We start from the raw sequence: 25,855 nt of genomic DNA on the forward strand, positions 1-25,855 counted from the left end.
CCAGTACCTCTTTTTGGGGGCCTTTTTCCCCGCCCTTTTCAAGGGCCCCCCCCCCCCCCCCCCCGCCCCCCAAGTCCAACAGCCTTGGCATGAAGATGCACAGAAAGGATGAAAAGTTCCACAGTTAATTTTGAAATTTGAGTATCTGCCTCTGCATCTCAAGCAACATTTGTCTGATACAGTTTTGATTTGTAACAGGTAAATAATTTAGCTAGTCTTTTGCTTTAAAAGAGAAGTTCCCTCTTCAGTAAGGAAATGAAGAAGTTTGCTTTCTTTTGTAATGCACAAGCTCTATCATTGCAGTGACACTGACTGATACACCACAGGTTACAAGTAAGGTAACGCAAGCTATACAGCACCTCTGAATTTGGCTTATGAATTTTCTAGATCAAATATACTTCTGATTGTTCTTCAAAGGCTTGTAAAATTTCCGTGCTCCAAGAACTCCTGACTACACTTTACCTGACCGCTTTTACCTTCTACTTCTGGTAGTTTATATTGGAACTGCTGACACCTCCTCCAGTACAGCAGCGTGAAAGGCAACTCTAATTAAGCAGCGTGAACAAAAGCACCACTGTTTTCACAAGCAGTGCAACAGTGACTAGAAACGTATTTACTTCTACAATTTCCAATTATTTCAGCTACTGAAGCACTCTTCTGAAGAGTTACAGCTTAGCAGAGCACAGACAGTGCAGTTAAGGCCACAACTAAAATAATTCCCATTTCCTCAGGATGCAACCAGGACATCGTTCTTACCGCTGTAGTAGCTCTCTTTGGTGCTGCCAATAAAACACGGCTCGGTACCTTTGACGGCATTGCAAGCCTCCCTCTGCGTGCGGTGGAATCGGGCCAGTGCCGGGGGACGGGAACTCGGGTAGTGCCTGCTCCTGGCGGGCAGTGCCAGGCTTTGCCCAGCTGGGTCCTGGGTATCTCCCAGAATGGAGACGGCAGCCTCTCCGGGTGGGCAAATACCACTAAATAAATTAATAAGAGCTGGGATGCAGACAAACAGGTCAGAATTATCAAGTCCATGTCACCCAGACTGCTGTAAGACATGACAGTTCTGCCAGCAAGCGGATCAGCTGTTAGCTATAACCCTTCACCACTTCAGTCATTAATTATGAAGCTTTCTCTCATCACTGTCCTACAGAGAGTGTGCTGCCTTTAAACATTTTCAAGGCTACAGCAGTCTTAGTAATTCTGAGATTTTTACTTAATCAATCTTCGCATTTGTATGCTGTATTGAGCACCTCTGAGAAATAGGAGTATTAATCAAACATCATTTTCTGTTATTAGGGTGGGGGTTCCATAAAATAGACTTTTTCACCCATACTGTTCTTCATAATTAAAAAAATGAATCCTTTAATGAAGTCCCTGAAGTTAATACAGTTACAGTGACCTTTAAGCACTTGGAGAATTTTTACAGCAAAAAGAATTGATTTTAGTTTGGCAATCTCACCATGCCCTTCTATTTCCAGAAATGGTAAGAATCATCTGATTTGCAAGGGTGCACATTTCTGTGCCCAGTTAGTTTTCTGACTTCAAAATCTCTCACAATCTCCAAGTGTGGTATGAAAGCCCACAGTCATTTCTCTATCAGGAGCATCTTTGCAATTAAACCTACTGATACAGCAATTAAGACAGCAGTAGGGTAACAACACGATGCTGAGTAACGTCTTCCTATTATTAGCTACAGCTATTACTGGCAGAAATCTCAGTGTTATCATATAAAAATGACACTCCAAAAACTTTCTCTGTCCCTTTCAGAAACAGGTCTCTGCCCGTTTCCTACACAGTATGGAGCGGGTGCGTTTTCGGAGGAGGCAACCTTGCAGCTCTTCACGATGCAACTGCACAGCCTTGGTGACTACCTGCACCGAGCCAGGCTCCCTGAAGGGACAAGCTGCTGCCCATCAGCTGAGCAGCGGTATTTTGCCTCCTGCTTTCAAAACCTGCGTGTTTCAAATTGCGCAGGAGTCAGGAGCCTGCTGCCCTGCTAAGGTAAGAAGCAGCAGCCGAGGCCAGCCGGCCTCCTTTCCCCCCGGCAGCAAAGAACCCTGGGTGAGCTCGGGACTATTGCAACCTCCTGCTTTTTCCCCTTCACACAGTGGATACAAAGCTCCTGCTTCACAACTGGTAAGGTGCAGGAAAACCATTGCCAGCCAGCTCTTGATTATTCCATTACCACTATATTCCCTTTTGTTCCCAGTCCTATGAAAATCCCATGATGTAAATTAATTATTACTCTGAGGGCTCAGGACGTAAATTATTCCTCCCCCCTGGGATGGCTCACAGGCTGATTCTCAGCGGTACAGATGTTCTTTGCTGCCACAATGGCTAATTCCTAGCTGCTTATGAAGTCTTGAACTCTAACTGAAAGAGTAAAACCTCCCACCAACACAGGGAAAACGAGGTAAGACCAAGGGACGAAGCCTCTGATTACAGCTACGCTGTGTATTTACCTCACGCTAGCAAGGAGCAAAAGGTGGGTAAAACGCATATGGATTAGGCACCAACAGTATCTGACCAGAGCAAACGTGGAACTTATTTCTGCCTGGACAGGTGCATTTATCCAATTTAGGGACTGCACTCATTTCTTCGGGTTTTCTTCATAAACATGCGCGCACCGAAACCACAGCACTTGACACCTGGACACGACATGGAGGAACCCAAGTTGAACTCATTTTGTATCCTTAGAGGATGCATGCAAACCCACAGTATCACACACCAATGAAGCACCCTCAGCCTTTGGCCAGGGTAAATTTTGAGCCAAGTCTCCCTTGCTCTTGTGTTGACGGCAGCGGGGATCTGCCCTCCTCCAACAAACACTCACTAACGTGAAGGAGAAGAGATCCAACCATCACAAACTGAGCAAGATGGCCCTCAGAGCAGCCCCTGTCTCCATTAAGGAGCTGGGAATCAATTTCTCACTTGACAGACGCATATTAGCTGCTGCAGCACACACCCATGCACACTCTTACATCCTGCTGCTTTTGTAAGGGCCACACTGGGGAGCAGGGACTGGATCTAGCCTCTGCGTAAACAGAGAAAATGCCTGCTCTGAGAATTCAGGCACTGGGACTAGAAACAAGGCTCCAAACAGCTCATCAGCTGTGGGACACAACTTCGGCAGATCAGTAGCAGGAGTAAGTGCACCCAAAGGTGTTGGCAACAGCTGAGGGGCCCATCTGCGGCTTCGTATTTGTGGGATTGAGCACCTGCAGAGGCATATTTGCATCCACCGCAGCACGCCTCGCAAGCCTGCCCCTCGAGGATCTGTGCCCTTCTTCCCGCTGTCAGCTTTTTCAGTGAGTGTAATCCTGGCGCTCTCAGCCTATGGAAAGATCCACCTCAGCTATAAAGTATTCCCTTCAGGAACCATAAAAAATTAATTATTCAGCAGCATGAGCCTTAAAGAATTTATTTTTGTTTGGCAGAAAATATCAACAAGCAAATGACAGTGCAGTGCTCTGCCTTGCCAAGACAAGGGGAAGGTTCACATTAGGGTTTAATGTCATGGCATCGAAACAAAAGCCCTCTTAACTCAAAGTCTGTTTAGTATCAGCCAGATTGAAACCAAATTCAGCTTTTGTTCTGCAAACCGCCTAACCATACACTACACTCTCTATATGAAATGAGGCTTGCCATGCAAGCTACAGCCCTTCCTGCCAAAGCCAACAGGAGATGTTGAGGAGGATCCAAATGAAGTTTTTGATACCATGTGTAGTACATCTGTTTCCAATGTTCCTGCATGCCGTTTGTCTGATCACATAACACAGTTCACCTACGTCCAAGCGCAGCATATGCATCTCTCCCTGAAATGCCTATGGCCATTCGTGGGCACAAGACCGAAACCTCTATGTCCCGGGTAGAGAAGTCGGTTGTCCTTGCTACGCTATGGTTCGCAACACATTAACGCACGCAGGCCAGCCACAACAGTAGAAATACAATCCCTCCAAGAAGGAAATATGTTGATTACGTTGCTGCCCTCAACGCTCCCCCGAAGACACCCACGCCGGGGTCCATCCACCCGAGGAAGGCTGAGCCATAGCGCAACAGCAAGCGAACGGCAACAACCTCCTCCTCCCTGTCGCCCCGTGCCGAGGGAGAGGAAGGGCGCGCTGCGTGACCGGACCGACGCTGCCAGCCAGCGCCTGCTGCATCAGCAACCGCTGCTTCCACACAGCACCACGCAAATAAAGAGCGTTTCGGTGCACGGCAGCAGTGACGCAAGCTGCACGGCAGCCTGCAGGCATGCTCTTCAGGCCGAGCGCAGGTGTGTGCATGCACGCGCGCGAAACCGTGTTTATCTTGTCTGCTTGGGATGGGTTTCGATCTCTTATTTTTCGGTTGCGCTTTTGGTGCTTTCAGGCTTTATGGACCATTAAAGAAAGTTGCTGATTTTTTCCAAATACTTAAGTGCCTACCTGGCCTTCTTGAAAATTTCTTTTTTCCTCACCTTGGCACTTTTCTACCTGCACATATGTTCGCCGTGTGGATGAATGATTCAGTGTACTGAGTAATGTAAAACCACCTTGTTTGGGGTTTTTTTTCTTCCTCATATTATGTAAGCCAAGCAGACTGTAATTTGATATTCCCATGCACTTTATTTCACATAGTCCTCAGAAAGACTACTTAAAAATGAGGTTGATGAAAGCAAGTGTGAAGGTGCAAAGGAGCAGTATTTTTTTATTGTTTATCACTACGCTCAGGTAAAGTGAACTCCACAAATGACTAGATGCTGCTTTGCTCTGATGGAAAAGCTGGAGGCAGCAGGAGGGCTGAATAAGCATGAATTCTGCACCAGTCCCTTCAGGCATGCGCTGCAAATGCCAGTGCTGTGGCTACGGCAGCACGTAAACATGGGGCCTCGGCTCCAGTCAGACCTCTCAGCACCAAATATATTCTGATCCTCTAAAATTATAATGGAGTAAGTTAAAAATACATAGGTGACAGCTGAAAAAGCGTTCCTCCTATACGAAGGAATCGAGCAGAAAATTTGCATTTACATTCATAGAACAGAGAAATTCTGCACTAATAGGCAGTGGGGGGAGAAGAGTAATTCTCATGTCTCATTAATATTATCACCAATCTAAATTTATTCTGATGGATTTTGAAAACCAAAAAGCAAAAAAACAGTTTTAAAGAGAAGAAATAAACAAGTGCCTTTGTTGAACAAGTCTCCAATATCATCTCTGAAAGGAAGCACTGTTGTGCAGACAACTGGCCTTTTTAACAGAGAATGCTGACAATGGGACTTTCTTTAAAAAGTCCTTTGTAAGAAAGTGCTCTATTAAAACAAAAGTAATGTAAAAATAGCTTAATTAAAAATTAAATAAAATGCAAGAGCAGTCTGCTTCCTCTGGTTAGTTCAGCTCCCAATGGTTAATGCTGTGTTTTGGAAAATGTCTGTAGGACACAGTAGCATTCTCAGTAAGTGCGAGTCTGTCATCCAGTCACCTTAACCACACAAGCACACCCATTTAAATAACAAATCATAGACACTGCCTATTCTGAAGAGAATTAGAAAACTCCATAAATGCAGTGGTTTGTTATGCTGCCCTGAGGTTCAGATGTGAATATCTTGCAAATGATTTTATCACCCATCCCCTTTCTTTCCACTAAAACACTACAACTTCCTTTGCTGGCACGGAGCAAGTGAAACCCGATCTCTGAAGAATGAGCTATTACTGCAGTACTAATAATACTCCCCCTGCCTCCCACTAAGATTTGCAATGTTTTAATGAACAACAGAACAATATTTGAAAAATAATTCCATATGTACATTCTGTAAACAGACCTCAGGCTCTTATACAGATTTGACCTGAAGTGCATTGTACTGTACTGTCTCTGCAAAAATGAAATTTAAGTCGAGTACAAAGAAGTACATTTATATGCAGGCTCTGAAAGCAAGTTCTGTAGGTTCTTCATGCAGCAGAGTTGCCCACCCACCCATCCATGCCCACCCAGGATGGAGTAGGACAGTTATCTCCTTTGCTGTAGTTTACCAGTTTTCACTGGTAGGTGATCCGCACATGCTGCTGGGCTTCAGCCCCTGCTCACGGGACCCCTCCCCTCCTGTCCCCAAACAGGACTGAAGGTCACTCTTGCTGGCCCTACGAGTCTCCCATCACTTGCTGCACAGCTCCGGAGAGCACGGGTGCCAGCCCTGCTGGCCCCAGGCAAGGGGCTGCTGCCCAGCGCACTCTCAGGGGACACTGGGGAAAATCCCTCAGCTTGAGATGACCATTATAGCTGAGTCACTGGCTTCCACTGTGGGGACTCCAGGCTCCATTATGGAGAGCACGGAGATACACCCCCGCTGCTGCTCAAAGCATCTGGCGAGGTAAATCTCTGCACTTACCATTTTACCGGCTAGCACCGGGTTGCTCCCAACTCAGCAGCTCAACGCTACGGATACCCCTTCTGACACCGCGAGCTGGTCCCGTGCGCTAGGCACCTACCACAACCCTTCAGAGTCACTCTGGGCTGAGGCACCAACAGCCTGGGTGTTTTGGGACTGAACTTCTAGTTTCCCATGTCACTGATCACATCTCATACCTGACGCATGTAAAACAAACACCTCGCATTGGAATGAGACAGGGCGGTAGAAATAACCTAACAATACAGTGAACCTTATACTTGAAAAGCTCAAATAAAGCTTCAAATACCCAAGATGGCTCCAAGGTCTTAATATGTCTTTTAAAGTCATCATTATTACAATCCCAGCTGTAGAAGATCACCCAATTAATTCAAAATTTATTAGCACATCAGGCATGTTAGATGTGCAACACAGTAATCTGGCATCTTTCCTTGAGAAGCAACTCACGGGATACTCTGCATGGTGCACTCGCATTGTGTCTAACTTAGGGTCACAGCTAACATCACTTTGCCTGCTGAAGAGCCTCTGACCCCACTAATAGTTCTACTGACCTTAAGTGAATCATTGGAGGAACACACTACCATTTAACATAGGAGAAGGCAGCAGGACCCAGCCCTTAATGACTTATATTTTCTTATTTTACTTGGCAGTTGTCCTTGAATGCATCTAACAACTTCTCTCAGATGTTCCTTTAAGAAGAATTTTTTTTTTTTCTCCCTTTAGTTAACACAATTAAAGACTACTGGTTTACCTTAACGGAGAGATTTTTGCTTAACTTGTCTGCACTCCCTGAGGAGTTATACTTACATCATGCATGGAGTCAAGAAGTTTAGTCAGTTGGTAGAATCTCTGCCAGCTTTGCCCAGAGTTACTTGGACATTTAGTTACCATCTTCTTTAGTTCTTTAATGTAATTTGCCCTCATTTCTTCAAATGCAGCTTGGCTTTTGAGACCATCCTTGGGAACTGTCATTGAAAAGACAGTCTTATATTAATATTAACTGTATTGCTTATTCTTTTGATGTGCATATTTAAAAAGTTACACTAGTTAATGGAAGAAAGAATTAAACCTTTAAGCAAAGTCCATAATTTTACAGACATTGGTAAGGAATCAAGAACATCATACAGATTTTCAAGTGATTCAAGCATTCTCCTCAGATCTGCGATTGCCCAAGCTGTAGCAAAGGACAAGACAACATCTCAGAAATACAACATATGCTAACCTCATGCTGAAACTGTTTTTAACACAACCCAACCACACACACACACACACACACAAAGAAGGCAGATGGATCAAGGATATTTTTTTTGAAGTTGAATACGTGATTTATCATTCTTGACTGATTCCCCACACTTGACAGAGGAGGGGAAGCTACAGAATTACAGCTGTTACGTGCAGAAATGCTAGACCAAGTAACACGTTTTTATGCCATCAAGTAACATCTAAAATTTCTTTGTATGTTAGTAAGCATCTGTGTAACACCTAGAAGAAACAGAGCCATTATTCTGCACGAAACAAGACTATTTTCCAAACAGGCATCCTGACCCAGTGTTTGACCACGACATACGGTTGCAAGCATTTCTAGTGTCCTACCCCAGTTCCCATCTGCCAGAGGGATCATTTCACAAATGGACTAAAAGTAAGGTCTTCTGATACTTTTTACTGTGACTGATACCAGCAAGGCTAATTAGAAAATCAAATACACTGTTTCTTTCCAGACTGCAAATACCATTGCACTCCAGCAGGTTCTGCCCCCAACAGGAATGGCTTATAGGATCAGATCTCTAGGAAAACCCTGAAGAGGTTATTAACAACGTTACACAAAATGTTCTGGTGTTTTAATACCTGGACTGGTTGAATACCGCTTAACCACCAAATATTTTTCTACTCTGCATCTCCTAATGCTAGTCCACAGAAGGAAAAAAAAATACTACACTGTACAGGAGTGAGTTTATTTTCTAACCAAGCCAGAAAGCTATGTCAGAGAAAGCTACATGGGAAGTTACTTATTAAAAAAGGAAAGAAAAAACCCAGGTGATCTTCCAATTTAGCTTACCCTGACTTAACATCCTGACAGAAATGGTCTTGTTCATCTGTTCCCATATCTTTGAAATCCTGTGAACTGCATTCTATCCCATTGCAATCACGTCACAAGCATGTAACAACCGCCCAAATGGCTCCAGAGTAGAAGCTTTAAGAAAAAGTACCAGTACCTTCTATCACCAGTATCTACCAGAGCAATTTAGCAATGGGAAACAAGGAGGAGCTCTACCACCACGTGAGCAGCAGGGACCTGCCACCATCAAGTGCTGGAAGGAGGCACAAGGAGGAATCTTTGGAAAAAGCCTAGGAGGTAACGCACCATCCTGCCTACCACTTGGTAAATATTATATATTTGTATTATATACACATAATATTTAATTTTTAAATTCTGGATGCCAAATCTCTCTGTCAGCTGACAGATAAACTGTCTGGAACAGATGTACAAATTCAGTTCAAGCTGAATGAATATAGAGACACCAATCAAGATGAGTGAAGCCATCAGAGCACACTGTGGCCCTTGCACAAAATGCATGGGCTTTACAGTTCCTTTAATGTTTACAGGCCTGTATTCCTACATGCTGCTTAAAGACTGTTAGAGCCACTCTTCCTTTGTCTACTACTATGTATTTTACTGTCCTGTCTGAAAATTATTATACCATCACCCCAGCCAGATTATTAAGAAAGAAAGAAAGACCACAAATAAAGAGAACTCAAGCAAAACATGAAATTCTGGAGGTTTGCCCAGTGTTTCTGATTTTACTTATTAAATGCAGCAATGCTTTTGGCAAGCTCCCAAAATCCATGGTCTGTGGAAAGCAAGAAAACAATTGAGTTGTAATGTGTGGTTTCTTCCACATGTAAATGGAGTGAAACTTCCTTGATGTGGTCATCATGAAAGTTTCAGAATAACTTGTACTCTGCTCATCACACGATTCAATAAAAAATTTTAAATGAAAACAAACCTGGTGTTTTCTGTCATAAGGTTGTATCAAGGAGCAATCATTCCAAACCAGGTTTGCTGCCCTTCACATGACACTGTCTGGGTTTTATCACTGTCTTCATTTCCATTTCACTCTCCTCTCTAACATAAATATCCTGATTCTCCCCAAACTATTTTTAGTAGGTTTTCTAGTGACTGTGGTGTGCGTTTCAAAGGGACCCAGCTAGCTAAAGGTAATTGGCCAGGCTGATCTCGCCTAACAGATTCTAGCAATAATTCAAGTCATTAGTTAACACTCTCAAGAGGGTAGAATAATAAATACCTGGCTTTAAGAAATTTTGCTACCTTTTTAGCATGCCTTTAGGCTCTTTTTCTAAAGATTCTCCCCCTTCAGAGTTGATTAAAAAGTAGCAGAGCCAGATCTCCTATCCAGACACTCTCTCAAGAACATTTTGGGAGCTTGACCCCCTGGGGCACATCCACAGCACTGCTAGTTGCTTCTGGAAAGACCGCGAGTGACAAACTTCAAAAAAGCCCATTTACCTCCCAGGGCTACACTGGAGCGTATCAGCTCCCCACAGTCCAGTTTCACCAGCAGACCATTTCTTCAAACCCTTGGTGGAGCGGGACCTGGCGGTCAAACCTCGTGGGCTGGGACACAAAGCGCTCCCCAGTCAGTATCATCTCTCCCAGTCCCAGGGAGCTGGAACGGCTTCAACAGGAGGGAGGGCGGGAGGGAGGTAGACAGCCGAGCCCAAAAAACTTACAGCCCCAGGAGGTTTCTGTTAGCAGATCCAAATCCCCTCCAGCAGGGACGGGAACTGCGGCCTCACATCCTCCTTCAAAGGCAAGTACTTTAAAGACAGAGCCACCGGCTGGGTGGAACGGGTGAGGTCTGAGTGAAAGGCACCGCAGACAGGGAGAAAGTGCCCGTCCCACCACCTCTCCTGAAGGGGTTGCCATTTGGCTTTGCTGAATGCTGCAAATCCCTTTGTAGGCACCTAACTCTGCCTGCAGCCAACGTGCCCACACCACGGCTGGGGACTCGGCAGGCTCCTGGGTGTCTAAATCTCTTGCTGCATCAGCCCGCTCTGGAGTCCTTTAGCTTCGGCGATAAGCGCCTTCCAGTGCTGCACAACTAACGCCTGTCGCTTGCCGTTCATTTCTTCTCTCAGCTTGCTGGGGCAGAAGATGGGTGATGGGAGAAGCAGCAGGATCTCAAAGGGTGCGCTGGGCTCCGCTCACCCCTGAATGGGGAGACGGTCTGTGCAGCACGAGCCCGGGCAGCCCCCGGCCCCGGCCACCTCGGGCACGTGTCCTGCTGCCGACAGCTTGCAAGTGAAAGCCAGAATAAGCGCAAGCGGCTCCTTTGATCTCCCGCTCCTCCTCGCCCCACGCATTGACCCCATGTCCAGGCTCCTTCTGCTGGGGGAATTCTTGCCCGGTGAGTTCACTGAAGTGACATCACGAACGCCCACCAATCAAGCTGATGCATTATCTCATCATGATGTCACTGAGTGGACCCCACAAAAAGGAGCATGATTATACAGAAGAAGGTTTGTTTACAGGTAATTGGCCTTTTCATCAAGACTGAAGGAAAAGTAATGTACAAACTGTCTGTGTATTTATACAATTGTACTGGGACGGGAGTTTTTCAGTATTTTCAGTAAGATCAAGAGATCTGCTAATTGCTATACAGCGCTGTAACAAACACCAAGATGTAATTTTGTATCTTAAGAAAACTCAAAGCATGACACTCGAGAGAAAAATAAAGCATGCACTGTCATTTATTAAACTTTCAGAGCCCTGTAAAAGGGCTTACCATTCTCAATTCACTTGGCATTGGAAAACTACCCATTTTGCGGTACAGGCAATGTACATCTTTTGATCTTGAAGGTGATGTTAAGTCACCCAAACTGGTGGCTTTGAGTGTTGAGTGGGGATTTCTCCCCAGCCCCCACACCTGTTGCACTTTCTTGGCATGCTTGGCCAACTCGAGCAGTTCCCGTACAGAGAGGGGGGCCAAAGTCCCTTGCCCAGCCACTCCTGTCCTTCCAATGCAAATGACACATTCAAACTGCAAAGACATTTCCCATGCTAATGGAGAGTGAGATCCACAGATAAACCCTAAGACATAAAACCAGGCTTATTCCTGTGGCCCTGCTGGAAACAGTTTAGCTCTATTGTCACATCAGTTAAAATCACTGCGCCTCTTTGTGAATTGGAATATTTTCAAGTATTCCCATGTAATCATGAAGCTAACTTACCTGTGCTTAACAGCAGCAAAACTTTCATTATAGTGTACTCCTCAAAGCTAAGCTGCAAGCGAACAAACTGCAAACTGATCTGGTGCATCCCCTGGCACAGTTCAAACATAGCAGACTGGCGCATCCGTTCCCTGCAAAGAGAAAGAAACAAAATCCAGAGGATAAATACAGGAAAGCGCAACGTGCACAGGGCAGCCCACGCGTGAGGAAAGCATGGTGCGACCTGGAAACCAAGCACTGGTTGCGCAGAGGTCAGTAAGACACACCGCAGCTGCAAAGTTCAGGCTAGGTAAGGGACCTGGTGACTGCAGAGACGAAGCTGGAGTCCTGCCAACCCTGGAGGGCTGCCTGGTCCCCGTGCTCCCAGGCTGGCAGAAAAACCCACTGCCTGGGAGCTTTGGGGGACCCGGGCATCGCCTTGCTCAACTCCTACACCATCTGCAACGGATGGCTGAGTTCACTTCACTACCTGGCGGACCACAGGCAGCATTAACATCCACCCCCCCCAAAAGGAACAGAAACAAATGTAGTTTGAGTTTTATACACGGATGATGTTAATGAACCGGCAAAAATGTTTTAAAATGTGTTTGAATTGTCAGCGTTTGTTTGGCTCTGCCCTGGCTGACAGAAATAAGCCTGCTGAAGGGGTCAGAACCGGCGCAGCAACAGGGGAACCCACACGCATTGCACGCGTGTTTTAAAAGATACATCCCCCCATCAGTTGACCTATGGGTGGAAACGGGTTTCAGAATTGTCTGGTGCAGAGATAAAGCTGGGGGAAAGGATGGCCAAGGAGGACTGACAGCCTCACACCTGCAGCCCGCACCACCCAGGGCTGTCAGCCCTGGCCCCAGCCCAGCAGCCTCCAAGGCTGCCAGCAGCCACGGACAACAGGAAAACCCACGGCAAAGAGCTCCGCTGCCCACCGCGCACAGTCGGGTCCACAAGCCAGCAGGGCCCTGGGATCAGGGATTTCCACTGTGCCAGCAGACATCTTGACTCTTCTCATCCTGAATAACAACACAGTCCTGTAAAAATACGGCTGACAGGTCTGGAAAATGGGGAAATGGTTTAACAAAAATAAAATAAAATGCATGACTTCGCGTTACTGCCTTAACGTCTGCTGAGGAATCTGAAGTTAAGAAACGATTGGGATGACCACTGCCTCGGCCAGCAGCACTTACGGATCCTTCCCAAGTAACCTCCATTTCAAAATCTCCGATTACTACTTTTCCTGAAAATGCAACAGGTCTAGCACAAAGGATGAAAGCGTAGGAACAACAAGGAGAAATGATATCCCAGTCACTGAAGTTCTTATTAATATACTATGCTAGATCTCCTACAGGGAATTCTTAGTCAAATTGTTGCAATGGTCTCTTATTCAAACACTGAAATATTAAAAAATCCTGTATGTTTTTTCCTAAAATAATAATCTAAGATAGTCTGGGATAAAGAAGTATATAATAATACGATCTCATTCATTAATACAGATTTTTGCCTGTTAAATTGTAAAATAATAAGGATACATGACCTGTATCCAGTTTATTCCTCTTTTTCTTCAAATATACTTTGATACACTTAGCTTCAGACCCTATCTCTCTTCTCTGAGGCAACCCCAGGCTAACCTATCCTGCACAAGTTTCAGGCAGAATTAGTTAGGATTTTGCTATACTTCTAAAGCTGCTATCCCAAACCACAACAGCTACAGCAAACACACTGAGAATTGCCTGTCTCATTTTGAAACTATGATATATATGTGGGTATTTAGACAAGGCGCTATAATTGTTCAGTGACCACTACTGTTTTGGGTTTTTTTTTAATTGCTCAACAACAATTGTCTATATGTCTTCAAACATTTTTTCACATAATTGGGAAATTGGATGAAGTTCAGCTAATTATTTTAAGCAAGCAACTGCCTTTTCAAATATACAAATTGGCTGGTGAAAGAGAAGAATCATACTGTGTGCAAACAAAGACTGATGTAATCTTCCTGGTGTTTTATTTCACTACTGCCAGAACAGATTTTATTTTCCTCCTTAATACTAATAAAGTGGACTCCCCATTGTTATATGGGCTCTGCACTTTTCCCCCAACTCCACCCTCTTCTTGAGACTAAGAACTTCCAGCTTTTTTTTTTTTTTTTTTAAATTTAATAGTAGTAGTAATGCCATGTTTGTTTAGTTTTATTATGCATCGTGGACTGCAGGGAAGAAAACGAATAGAAGAAAATAGTCTTTGAAGGCTTTGGATGGTGACTGAAATACCACTTGGCCCTCTGTTTGAGAAGAGCAGCCTCCACTGCTGGGTGCATGCAGGCACAAGCGCCCAAGCCCTGTCGCGCGCTGCAGAGGACTTGGAGATGCCACTTGCACACTCAACACTGGTCGTGTGCTACGAACGCACACAGACTGACCCTGAGTAACTGGGACCGGGTGAAACAGGAAAGGATTTGCAGAATTAAAAGATGTCAGATGCACACAAACGGGCATTTCTGAAGCTGCTGTGCCTGGGGTCCCGCTCCAACCCTGGGCCTGCCTGAGAACGGTGGCCACCGTCCAAGGCTTGTGGCCAACCCAGCACAGCAGCATCTGGATCTCTCCTGGTGTTTGGATGTGCCCTTAGCATGGATGACTCGAGTGTGCCAGGGATGGGGGCTCCTTCACGCTTGGCCACTGCATGACTCAGCCTACCCCCCTTCGGGGACGTCACCCTGAAGCAGGCTGAGGTCCTCCTGCCTGACGGGTCGTTACTGCCCAGAGACCAAACGGCTGCAGGCACCCCTGAGCTGACCCAGAGACAGCTGGGGAGAAGGACCCCAGAGACTGATCTCCCTCCTGCTGCTCTTGCTGCCCTCTCTCTTCCCAAAATTACCAAAGCCAGCCCTAGGACACAGATAATGGTGATTCTCAACTGACCTCTCCCAGGAGGCTCAGAAGGATATGTACTGAAGTTGAAAGGGAAAGGATTAATAAGAGACATTTGTACTTCAAAAAAAATATGTTTTAAGGTATATCTCAGACTGCTAAAAATTAGCAGGATTCAAAACAAGAACGGTCTATTACATCCATTATTACTTTTGCTGGACACCAAAGTTAGTTTCTCCAGCCTCAGAACATAAAGCAGCTGCCACCATCCCTGCCTGTGTTTGACCTCCACAGACACGAGAAGCGCCAGACCTTTCATCTGATACCACAAGCCGCACAGCAAATAAACCGAAACATTTTGAGGTTTTGTCTCAGGTTTCTTATGCTTTCACTAAACAGTGTGGCAAAACACTCTCTGTGACAGATAACCTAAAAGTATCCTGACTCAAAACCTTTTCTTTTTTTTTTTTTAACATTGCATTGCACTTTTTGTGACATTTTACTTTTTCACTCTTATGTTTTTCTCTGCATTTGTTTTGCTTTTATATGATTGCCTAAATAGAAGAATTGTAGTAAAAGTCAGGGTTTTTTGACTGGGCTTTTTTTTTGGTCTGTCTTTTAAATATTTTGTCTTTTATCTACTTAAAAATATTGATCTGTAGTTTACCCTCAAGGAAAACCTGATGGCATTGTTTGTAGTGAGATAAAAATTATACACAGAACTAGTTACTCAGTAGTTGTAACATACAGCAAACCTCTAATTTCAAATCAGTTTCCCTCCCGAAAAATCAATTCAGTTGATTTATTACTTATTTACAAATTATTAATAACTACAAATTGTGTTAGTTAATTCATGACTGTTTAATGCAAGATAAACATTTTGTGGGAGTTTACAGTATTCAACTTTGCATTTGATTTTTAACCCACACAGTGTAAAATAAGAGGGCACAGAGCTTTTGGAAAATTCAGATGCTGACATCACAGACATCCTAATACCATGAGAGTAACAACAAAATAAAGCAGTAGAAATGGCTCAGATAATTAAAGAAATAAGGCACACAGAAATTTGGGCATGTCAACATAACATGAACAAAGTTATTTCTCCCTTACCAAATGTCTCATCTAAGAATAAATACCATCAAGTCAACAAAAATGCCATTACCACCATGGGGACAAATTAAGACAAACTTCTATGTTGCCTTCCACCCTGCTTTTTTTTTTTTTCCCTTAAAGGGAAGGGTGGGGTGCGGGGGAAGCAAAAACCAAGCAACTAAAACCAGTTCTACCTCTGACAGAGCATATAAACTTCTCAACACGGAAAATGGAGAATGTGAAGATCTGGAATATAAGAGCATGTATCTTTATGGGGACATTTAAGAAGGTAAGTACATTTAAGTAATAAAAGGCGTGGAGCCAAAGCTCTGAATCCGCTGTGTGGATACGCATTCAAAAGTGGTGTCATTAGCTCAGTTTAGCTTAATCCTCCTTCATAATAATATGCTTTAAACTTTACACCTTAAGTTAATCCATCTTAAGTTCCCCGAGTGTCTCCTTACAGGCTTAATTTAATGCCCGGCTCACATTCTGCCTGACCTTTCCCGCAGCCACAGCACTGTGGGCAGGCAGAGCGGCCGCAACCAGCCCGTTCCCCCAGCTACTGCTCTGCCCAATTTCTATCTGCTCCTGTAGAGCCGCTTTGGCCAGGGGTACCTTGTGTTGCCTGGTCACCGAGTTGATCACCACATCCCCACCAGAACTGAACCGCTGCTGCTTTTCCCTCCTTTCCCCTGGCAGGAAGACGAGGAGGGTACCTCCGCCGGTGAAGCTCTCCAAGGCACCTCAACCGCCTTGGTGGGAAGAGGAGTTTTTGTTCCTGCTGTCGGGTTTCTCTCAATGAACCACAGCAAATGTGTTCCTAGTTGAGAGACTCCCTGGTACTTCTGAGGTCGTCTTCTCTTTCTCCCCGCTTGATCTGGGATCTCCCTGCTAACCCCACGCAATCTCTATGTCCTCACCTCTCTCATCTTTGCCACCCTTATTCCCAAATTGACTCTAGATCTCCGATCTTCCTTCCATGGGCAGGCTGCGTGGAGACCAGCTCTGAGGTACCAGCCCAATACCTCAGCCTGTTTCAACCTCAGCACCTATACACCAACAGCTGAATACACAGATGAGATAGCGGCAAACCAACCCAGCTCCTCCTATTCCTCTGCTCCATGGAAGCAGCCGTCCTTTTTCGCAGGGGCAAGCGACTAGGCAAATGGCTTGAGCATCCGGCCAAAATGGGACTGATGCCCCAAATCACCAAGGGATGAGCCACCCAACTATAAGAGAGATGTAGGATTTGAGCAGTCACACCGGGGGAGGAGGGATGGTTTAAGGAAACTGTTTAAGACTAGGCAGCCTAAATACCAAACCAGACATATATCTCATTAATACCCTTATGTGACCTCCACAGAAACCAAACAGCAACATCAAAAATTGTGAAACTACAGGCACTCTGTACAGAAACAACCCGTTACGAATGAGTAACTTACAATTTATGAAGTAATCATCAAGTCTAGTATCGTAAATCTCCTTGTTGAGGATGGAAACTGCAACTCAACTGACTGTAACCAAAAAGAGGAACCCACGCATCAAGGAATATTCACTCACAAGCAAAACTCAGCCCCAAACCAAACCTGATACCATGCTTTATTTACTTTCTCATGGATACTATTCAAAGCTGCAGCACAAGGCATCTTCCTAAATTAGACAGGGAAGCAAAGAAAGGGAAAGCTGTGGTGGGTGTTTTGAAGTTTCATCAGGACTCAGGTGGCTTGCTGATAATCTCAAGAAAAACTGGGCAAAGGTGTCCCCTTTCACAGCACCTCAGAGGAACAAACGTGCAGCTGACTTAGTCCCTTGGCCTCTGCAGCTCAGAAAAGACTTAGGAAAAGACCAAGCAACACTTGTAGCAAAAGTCTGATGTCAAAGATATTCTTTGTGTTTCCTGATTTTATGTTTTCTTCCCCTATAAGAGCTGTTTCCAGTTTTATAATGAAGAGCCTTTCCTTGGCTAGACTAAAACCTGTATCCATTTGAAGCCTGTCCATCATTTAAAATGATTTCAGGGAAATTCAGAAAGCACATTACACTGTGACAAAACCAAACCAACCAACCAAACACAACCCAACAGGAAAACCTGCCAAAGGCCTGAAGGTCAAGACCAGTTTGGAAGCCTCAGAGAGCAAGGTATGGTTTCAACCATGCCAGAAGGGGTCAGTCTGAACTTGGCGGTGAGAGGAGTGAAACACCACCAGACGCCTTTAGGGCAAGGCAGGCAAGCTGTGGTTAAAGGGGGAAAAAAGACCAGGGACATGGGATCACAGAGTCCCTTGTTCAGCTGCTCAAACCATCTAATGAGAAAAGCCCTTTGCCTGAATTATCTTACCTGCCTTAGGAGGGGTTCACTTGTCTGGAAGAAGTTTTGAGGTTCTTGGAGAAAGAAAAGAATAAACATATTATTGTAACAACAATTTACTCTTTCTTGAGGGAGTATTCAACTTCAACAGCTCCATCATGAAGAATGGTGGGAACAGAACGCCACTACCTAGCACAAAACTGAACCTATTCTGCTGTGCAAAGGGGCAATCACTGCACTGCTTTGTGTGCGGCGGCATGGGGAAACACTGCGCATCATTCTGCTCGATGGACTGTACAGAGACACCTGTTTCCCATCTTGAAGCCATTATAAACGCAACCAGAGTCAGCAGTACTGGAGCACCATCATTAAGTTACTGCACTGATCAAAACCCAAGCCAAAATACATTCAGAATTCAGGCAAAATTCAATTATGACTTTTCATTCAGCACTTATTTCTTATTCAGCACTTTCTAATCTGCTCGTTTTGCAAGCCACAGCAGAGAGAGACAAAAACATACTCCCTTCAACGCACTGCCTTCAACTCTTAAAGCTTTAGAGCCATCTCCTTCCAGGAAGGAAAAAAATACCTGTTACCTTGCATCAATGGCAAATGCAGGTACTCAATCCTTTTGAAATTAATGGCAGTTTTGTCATCAGTTTCTACTGGAGAGAAATTTGGGTCATGCCCATTTTTCCTTTAACTTGTCAGTAAGCCAGCAGAAATAAATACCCCATCTTTGGCACCACGAGCGACCTCCTCCTCCTACTGATAAGGCAGCAGATGCTCTCCTTAAGCAGTAAGGGAGAGAGAATTCGACTATTACCCTGCAGTTGGTTAAACTGCCATGGATAAACATAGCCTGGGAATTAGGTGGTTTATCCAGGGAAGTGTTAGCCTAGAGGTAGCATAAAGGTGACAGCCTCAGATGACCACCCTGCTGCCTGCTACACAAGCAATGGTGCCTGCCACCCTGCTACACAAGCAATGGTGGATCTCAGCCAGGTTACAACATCGCAGCCCCTGGCTGCCTGCTCTATCGTGCTGCTGGAAAACACTGTCCTCGTACCAGGCTCAGGGAAAAAAAACAAGCCAAACCAAACCAAAACCAAAGTGTCATTGCCTCAGCCCCCAGCGACAGTCTGGGTTTTCAGCATACTCCTACATTCCCGGGCCATTTTGGCTGATACCACTGAACTGCCTGATGCAGCTGTTGCCCATGTACGTGCTCCTTCATACAGGGGCAGGCAGGTGCCAGCACTCATGTCTGAAAGCAAAGCTGCAAGACCTGCCACCAAATGTCACCTCAGCTCTTCCTGCTGCCCACAAATCTCTCTGACCTGTCCTACCTGACTTTAGCCACTACTGCCAGTCAGCATTTCTTCGTTCTGCCTAGAAGGTGGGGAGAAAAAAACTCTGTGTCCTATTAATCTGACACAGTAGCAAGGCCTTGGCACTACCTTCTACTTTGAAAATAAGGAGGTTTTATGGTGAGATCGTCCTGCAGCAGCCTCCTGCTGCTGTGTTCCTGCAGGAATCTGACATGCAACAGGAGAAAGCTGCTCCCTGCAAGGAAGCACAGCATGCAAAAAAGACTCCTGCTCTACAAGTTGCTGAAAGAGAAATACTTCAGAAATTATCTCCCCCCACCAACCCTGCCACAAGAACGTGTGATCCCACCGTTGTCAAAGTAAAACATTTAACCCCACAAGCTTCTCTCCAGGTGACTGGGATGCTGCAGACTGAGGGGTGCGTAGCTGGGAGCACTGGCATTACAGCAATGACCTTGGCAGAAGAAGCTGCCAAACCCAGGACAAAACAGGGGTTAGACTGAGGTCCACCAATGCTGAACACCGATAATCAGACAAGGAAGGTCATTTCACATTAAAACAGATCTACAGGCATAGATGGTATTTTGTGGGCTTTACCCACCCAGGCATACAAACTTGGCAATTTTTACACTGAACTTAAAGGGGCCAATTCTGAAAATCAGTTTTCTCCCAAGAAAGTCCTCCTGGTGATCCTAGAGAATACAATCCCAGGTAACTAAGAAATTTAGAGCTGCTTTAAAGTTTCAGCTAAGTGTCCTCCTGTTGTATGCCTATCAACAAAGGACCTGGCAACAGCTTGTGGATAATGATTGCCAAGGAGAGTTTCAGCTCCCAACTGGTAACAGAGAACTTGTGCTAAAATCCAACTTAATAATCACCCAGTTATGTAACCCTAAAATCCCAAGCACATCAATAGCAAAAACCCCCAAATATCTGCTGGAATTAACAGTTAATCATGCAGTTAGCAGAATGCTGATACCAAATACTCTCTTTTGGTGTGCATTTGCATTCCAAAAGAGACAAATCACAGTTTAAATGAGAAAATACATAATTATGCCTTTACCAAAATGCTTTTTCAATACCATATTCAATAATTAATGATGATAATGTACACACGACAATAGATACTCTTTTAAAGTTCAACAGAGAAAGGTAGCACCAGCTAGAAAAGGTGCCCATTAGATATCATTTTATATATCCATTATGGCAGGGCTCACTGTCACTTGCAGTGGTTCATCAGCAAAACTACTGCTATATTCCACATGCAGCAGCAATTCTCCTCTTGTGCCAACAATGCCTCAGAATCAAGACTTTGCTCACGCTGTCATGCAAAGCCTGGCATTTTCTGGAAGTTGACCGAGGCATTCTTCCTCTCATACCAGTTTAGAGAAACTACTTCCTAATTTTTCTTTTAATAGGGAAGATTAATATTTAACTCTATAGGAGAAGCAGTGAAAGGAAGTACTATGCATGTGAAAGGCATTTGGAGATGCCACCAAACAGCTCATTGATGTGCAGAAAGATTAAAGCAGCACCACGTTCAGACAGACACTTGAAAGGAACAGACCTCTTCTCTATCCTAGCCCTTCCTGCCAAGGACCTCGAGAGAAGTGAAGAGACCCTCCCAAAAGACTTGTGGTGTCCCAAAGTCATGCTGAGACCGTACTAAGGGAGCATAATTATGCCAAGTTAAATGTAAAATCACTGGGCAAGTCTTCATGCTAAAGTCATAAAAACTAACAGTCAAACCCTTTCAAACATCACAAGCTGGAAACCTGCCAGAACATCCACTGGGCCAACAGATGATCAAGATGAAAAAGAAGTGTTTGAGAAAGATCAGGCCATACCAGAAAAGTTAAATAAAATCTTTGCATCAGTGCTCTCCATAAAGGAGTCCAGGAAGGCTCTGCACCAGAGTCTCCCTTCTCAGTAAGCAAGTGTGAGAACTAGTTTCAGATTAAAGTGTGAGTAGAAGAGGGTTTAGAAAGAAAAAAAATACAGTAAAATGAATAGTAATAAATCACCAAGACCAGATGGCATCCATCCATGAGCTGTAAAGTAACTCAAATATGGAACTGCCGAACTACTAACTGTGCTGTGCAGCTTATTGCTTAAATTGCCCTTATAAAAGGCGTGGAAGGTGACAAACGTGACTGATTTCTTAAAATGGGTCTGGGAGTGGGGAGGGAGCACTCAAGACACCAGAGGCTAGTAAGTCTCGTTTCTGTATCTAGCAAAGAGATTGAAAGAGGAACATTAATAGATAAATAAATATGCTATAAGGGAAGAAAGTGCAGCTTTGGCAAAGAGAGGTCACGTCTCACAAATCTGTAAGAGCTCTCTGACGATAGCACGAGGATGTTCTGGTTGATACAGGCAGTGTCTGTACGACGGAAATGCTTTGCACATGCCGGGTCTAGCTGCATCCCATGGCCATATGGGGTGAAACCTAAGCAAACACCAACCCTCTCCTCCTCCTCCTCCTCCTCTCCTCTGCCCTGGTTTCCACACAAAGGAAACTGGGGCATGCAGCTTGGGTATGGGCTGCAATACTGTCTGTCAGCGTGCCAGCATGGGTAATTACTGGGCTAGGACCTCCTGCACACTGCACTTTGCATCAGGAGGTATGCGGGGGTGCAATCATGGCCAAGTTGGATTTTAAAGCTGTTAGAACGATCTCCTGAAAGCTCTTAAAGAGAGCTTAGGGATAAGGAGGAGTGCTCTTCATGGATTATTAGCAGCTTAAAAATAGGAGACCAAGGGTAATAATAAATGGACATCTCTCACAAGTAATGGAGGTTACCAGGGAAGTCTCACAGAGCTCTGCACTGGGGCCTGGGCTGAAAACTGTACTCATACATCATCTGAAAAAAATCAGACCTACGAAGTGGCAGAGCTTGCTGATGACTCCAGACAATGAAATCAAGAGCTGCCTGTGAAAAAGAGCTGAAAAATCTCACAAAACCGTGTGGCTGGCTGACAAAATAGAAGGTGAAAATCACTAATTGCAAGACAATGCAGACATTATAATCATCTTCCACCCATACATACAAAATAACTGTCTCTAAATTAACAAACATCACACAATAAAGGGACCTAAGTGTAACTTGGAACAGGTTTCTGGGGATTCTGTCTTTTGAAAATGCTTGCTCAGTGTTTACTAATGGTCAAAAAAAGCAAAGGGAAAGAGAAGAAGAGTCAAGAGCAAGACAGAAATCATAATTTTGCTACTGTATGAATCCACTGAGCTCTGAACACAGCGTGTCAGGCTGGTCTCCTCCCAAAATTAATACAACAAGCTAGCAAGCACTAAGGGAGGAGATAAGGATGGCTGGGGTAGTAAACAACTGAAATACAAGGGGAGATTAAATTGACTAGCTGATTCTTCAGCTCATAGAAAAAACGATGGGACTTGCTGGAGATCTCTAAGTGATAAATGGCATACACAGGATGAAAAGGAATATATCTACTATTACTACAAACACAAGAATGAAGTGGCACTCCATTAAATTATCGACTACCTGCTTTAGAAACATCTCCAACAAACAAATATGCATAATTAAATTGCAGAAGCGACTGCCACAGAACATTTTAGATGTCAAGATTATAAATGTATTCAAAAAGGTACTAGGCAAATTCACAGAAGAAAGATACAGAAGGGTTATTAAGCACAATTGTCCGAATGCAATCTCCCATGCAGAAAGTACCTAAATCACTGACTGCTGGAACGGGCAAATGAAGAAGTATCATTTTACCCTTGTCCTGATCTTACGCTTTCTTTGCAACTGGCCAGTTTAAAGGATGAGAAGCTGTACTAGATGGACCTCTCTTCTGACAGTTTTCACGTTCTTACGGATCTCCTTAGAACTACTTTATGGCCTGTTTTCCTTTACAGTTTCACAGTTTTAAATAAAACACCCTAGAAATTTAAGAAGTGTTTAGAAATAAAGGCATTCAAAGGCAGAGCCTTTAGAAATTTATGCGAAGGAGTTGAATATATTGCTTTGCCCAACCATTGACCTGTTTACAAAGAAAAAGCAAAATAAGACTTGGAAAATCTAGCTGAAGCGTATTACATCTATTATGTACAGGTACGACAGTAGTTCTTCAAAACTTCCTTCTGTGTCTGCACTATTTTGGGGTGGGTATGTAACATAATCCTTTCACATACTTCTCTGGATGGGAACTGAGCTGCACTTTATGAAAAAGTAAACAACAGTAACAACTTATATAAAAAATTTACTGATAAAGATATCCACTTCTCATTGCACTGACAGTTTAGATCGTATGAATGCAGTACGCTTCGAAATAATATATGCAAGCAAAAACCACGCAGGGAGGAATATCAAGGAGTGCTTGCCAACCTTTTAATAAGATGAGTGATATCACGCACAATTTATTCGTGAAGAACGAACATTGACAACTCTTATCAACAATCATTGCGGCAATACTAATTAAAGATGAGGGATTTGGAGACTGCCAGATGAAAGAGATTACAAAAATGTACCTAAATTTAGACACTACAGTATTAACAGATTGCAAAAGAAACCAAAAGGGTTAACAGACATCATCCTGCAAAATGTAAATGGGGAAAAGTAATCTTTCAAACAATAGAAGTTACTTATTGGCTTTATCACCACTGAAAGATGATCATAGAATCATAGAATGATTTGGGTTGGAAGGGACCGTAAAGATCATCTCGTTCCAACCCCCCTGCCACGGGCAGGGACACCTTCCACTAGACCAGGTTGCTCAAAGCCCCATCCCACCCTGGCCCTGAACACTCCCAGGGATGGGGCATCCACAACCTCTCCGGGCAACCTGTTCCAGTGCCTCACCGCCCTCACAGTGAAGAACTTCTTCCTAATATCTAATCTAAATCTACCCTCTTTCAGTTTAAAGCCGTTACCCCTTGTTCTATCACTACATGCCCTGTAAAAAGTCACTCTCCGGCTTTCTTGTAGGCCCCCTCTAGGTACTGGAAGGCTGCTATAAGGTCTCCCCAGACCCTTCTCTTCTCCAGGCTGAACAACCCCAACTCTCTCAGCCTGTGTTCACAGAGGAGGTGCTCCAGCCCCCGATCGTCTTCATGGCCCTCCTCTGGACTCGCTCCAGCAGGTCCATGTCCTTCTTATGTTGGGGGCCCCAGAGCTGAACACAGTCCTCCAGGTGGGGTTTAAGTAATCATCCCTCCCCAAGGTACACAAGGTTAAAAAAAAAAATCTGCTGTTCTTGAATATTGAGCTTATTTTGTTACATTTATCTTCCTGCTGTTACCATAGAAATCAGAATACCAGAAAGACTTATAGGCCTCGTGCAGGCTTCAGCACCAAAAGGGCACAGAGAGGCAGCTGCATCCTTGCACTGCGTTACACAACTCCACATCCTAATGGTCCCAGCTTCCACAAGTGTATTACGAGAGGATATTAGGAACATAATGAAAAGACAATGAACACGCTATTTACTAATAAAATACACATAATTAATAAATGCAGATTTTAAATAAAATCTTAGCTATTCAGCCGAGCTACATCTTAATTCTTAATTTTACGACTTTCCTCAGTTACAAAATCCTTTGCCCATTCACATCCCATGACAACATTAGCACAGAAACTTCACAGAAATCCCCATGTACTGAAGCTGTTCTTCCACCTCTCTCTACCTCATTTGCTCTACATCAACCTTCTCGTTTGAAAAATGTATTCTCTTTTTCCTCTATTGTTAATATAAATCTCTGTCTGCTTTTAAAACTTCACACTTGGGGCAATTACCAAAGGCATAGCATGAAAGATCCTCGAAATACCACATTTTTATTTAACTGAAAGTTAGATCTTGCACTTAAATGAAGGATTTATATTAATTTGTAGTAATCTTTGTTAGTTTGTTAAACTACATTACATACATAGTATTATTGGGTTATTCAAGAACATCTGGAGTAGATGATTGAATTTTATAATGAAAAAGCCATCCATACTGCAGTACAAACTAGAAAAGTGGCCAGTAGTGTCACAATTGCCCGAAAGGGCAATAATGAAAGGACAGCCACGTCTTAGTTCACAATCCGCAGCCTGAAACTTCACCTTACCAGTCAAAAGCACCAATACGTCAATCAGTATATTCTGCTCTTAATGTTTTGTATATAATAGTCAATAAACTGCAGCCTCTACAGAAACCTTTTCACTGTAAGGATTGAACTGCATATGATGCAATACAGTAATTTCAGAGATGGGAAAAAGACATCACTGATCCAAATGTGTGTGAAAACCAGCCCCAGATTTTAGACTCGGTTTTTCAAGTTCACTTCAATAATTTTGGGTACCTCGTGCAATGCCTAGTGCTGTTTTTATCAGGCAAACCTTCAAGCCCTTGACTAGGGCAAAAATCTCTGCAAAAACCCAATGACAGTTAGAAGAAAGTACAACGGCCAGGAAATTCAGAACCTGCACACTTATGCACCTGTGATTTATTCTTTATGCTGCAGATGACAAACCAAGAAAAATCAAAGGAGGAGGAAAACACATAGCACATTAGTCATTTGGTGCATTTGGAAAATACTGTTGAAATATTGATGCTGTACTTCAATGTACTAAAGTGTCTCAACACAGTGTCTCAGCATTACTGAACT

At 44.0% G+C, this 25,855-nt stretch overlaps 1 protein-coding gene across 2 annotated transcripts in view; it reads right to left on the reverse strand.

Moving 5' to 3' along the window:
* The window catches only part of NR3C2 (nuclear receptor subfamily 3, group C, member 2), a 213,564-nt gene that overhangs the window by 7,194 nt on the left and 180,515 nt on the right, over positions 1–25,855 (reverse strand). For both annotated transcript variants that reach the window (XM_010576127.1, XM_010576136.1), the window contains 2 exons: positions 11,633–11,763; positions 7,190–7,347 (listed from right to left, as the gene is read on the reverse strand). In XM_010576127.1, the coding sequence (XP_010574429.1) occupies positions 7,190–7,347; positions 11,633–11,763 (289 nt within the window). The remainder of the gene's footprint in view (positions 1–7,189; positions 7,348–11,632; positions 11,764–25,855) is intronic.

This window comes from Haliaeetus leucocephalus, unplaced genomic scaffold (assembly GCF_000737465.1).
Source record: "Haliaeetus leucocephalus isolate CR32 unplaced genomic scaffold, Haliaeetus_leucocephalus-4.0 Scaffold21, whole genome shotgun sequence".
NCBI classification, from domain to species: domain Eukaryota; kingdom Metazoa; phylum Chordata; class Aves; order Accipitriformes; family Accipitridae; genus Haliaeetus; species Haliaeetus leucocephalus.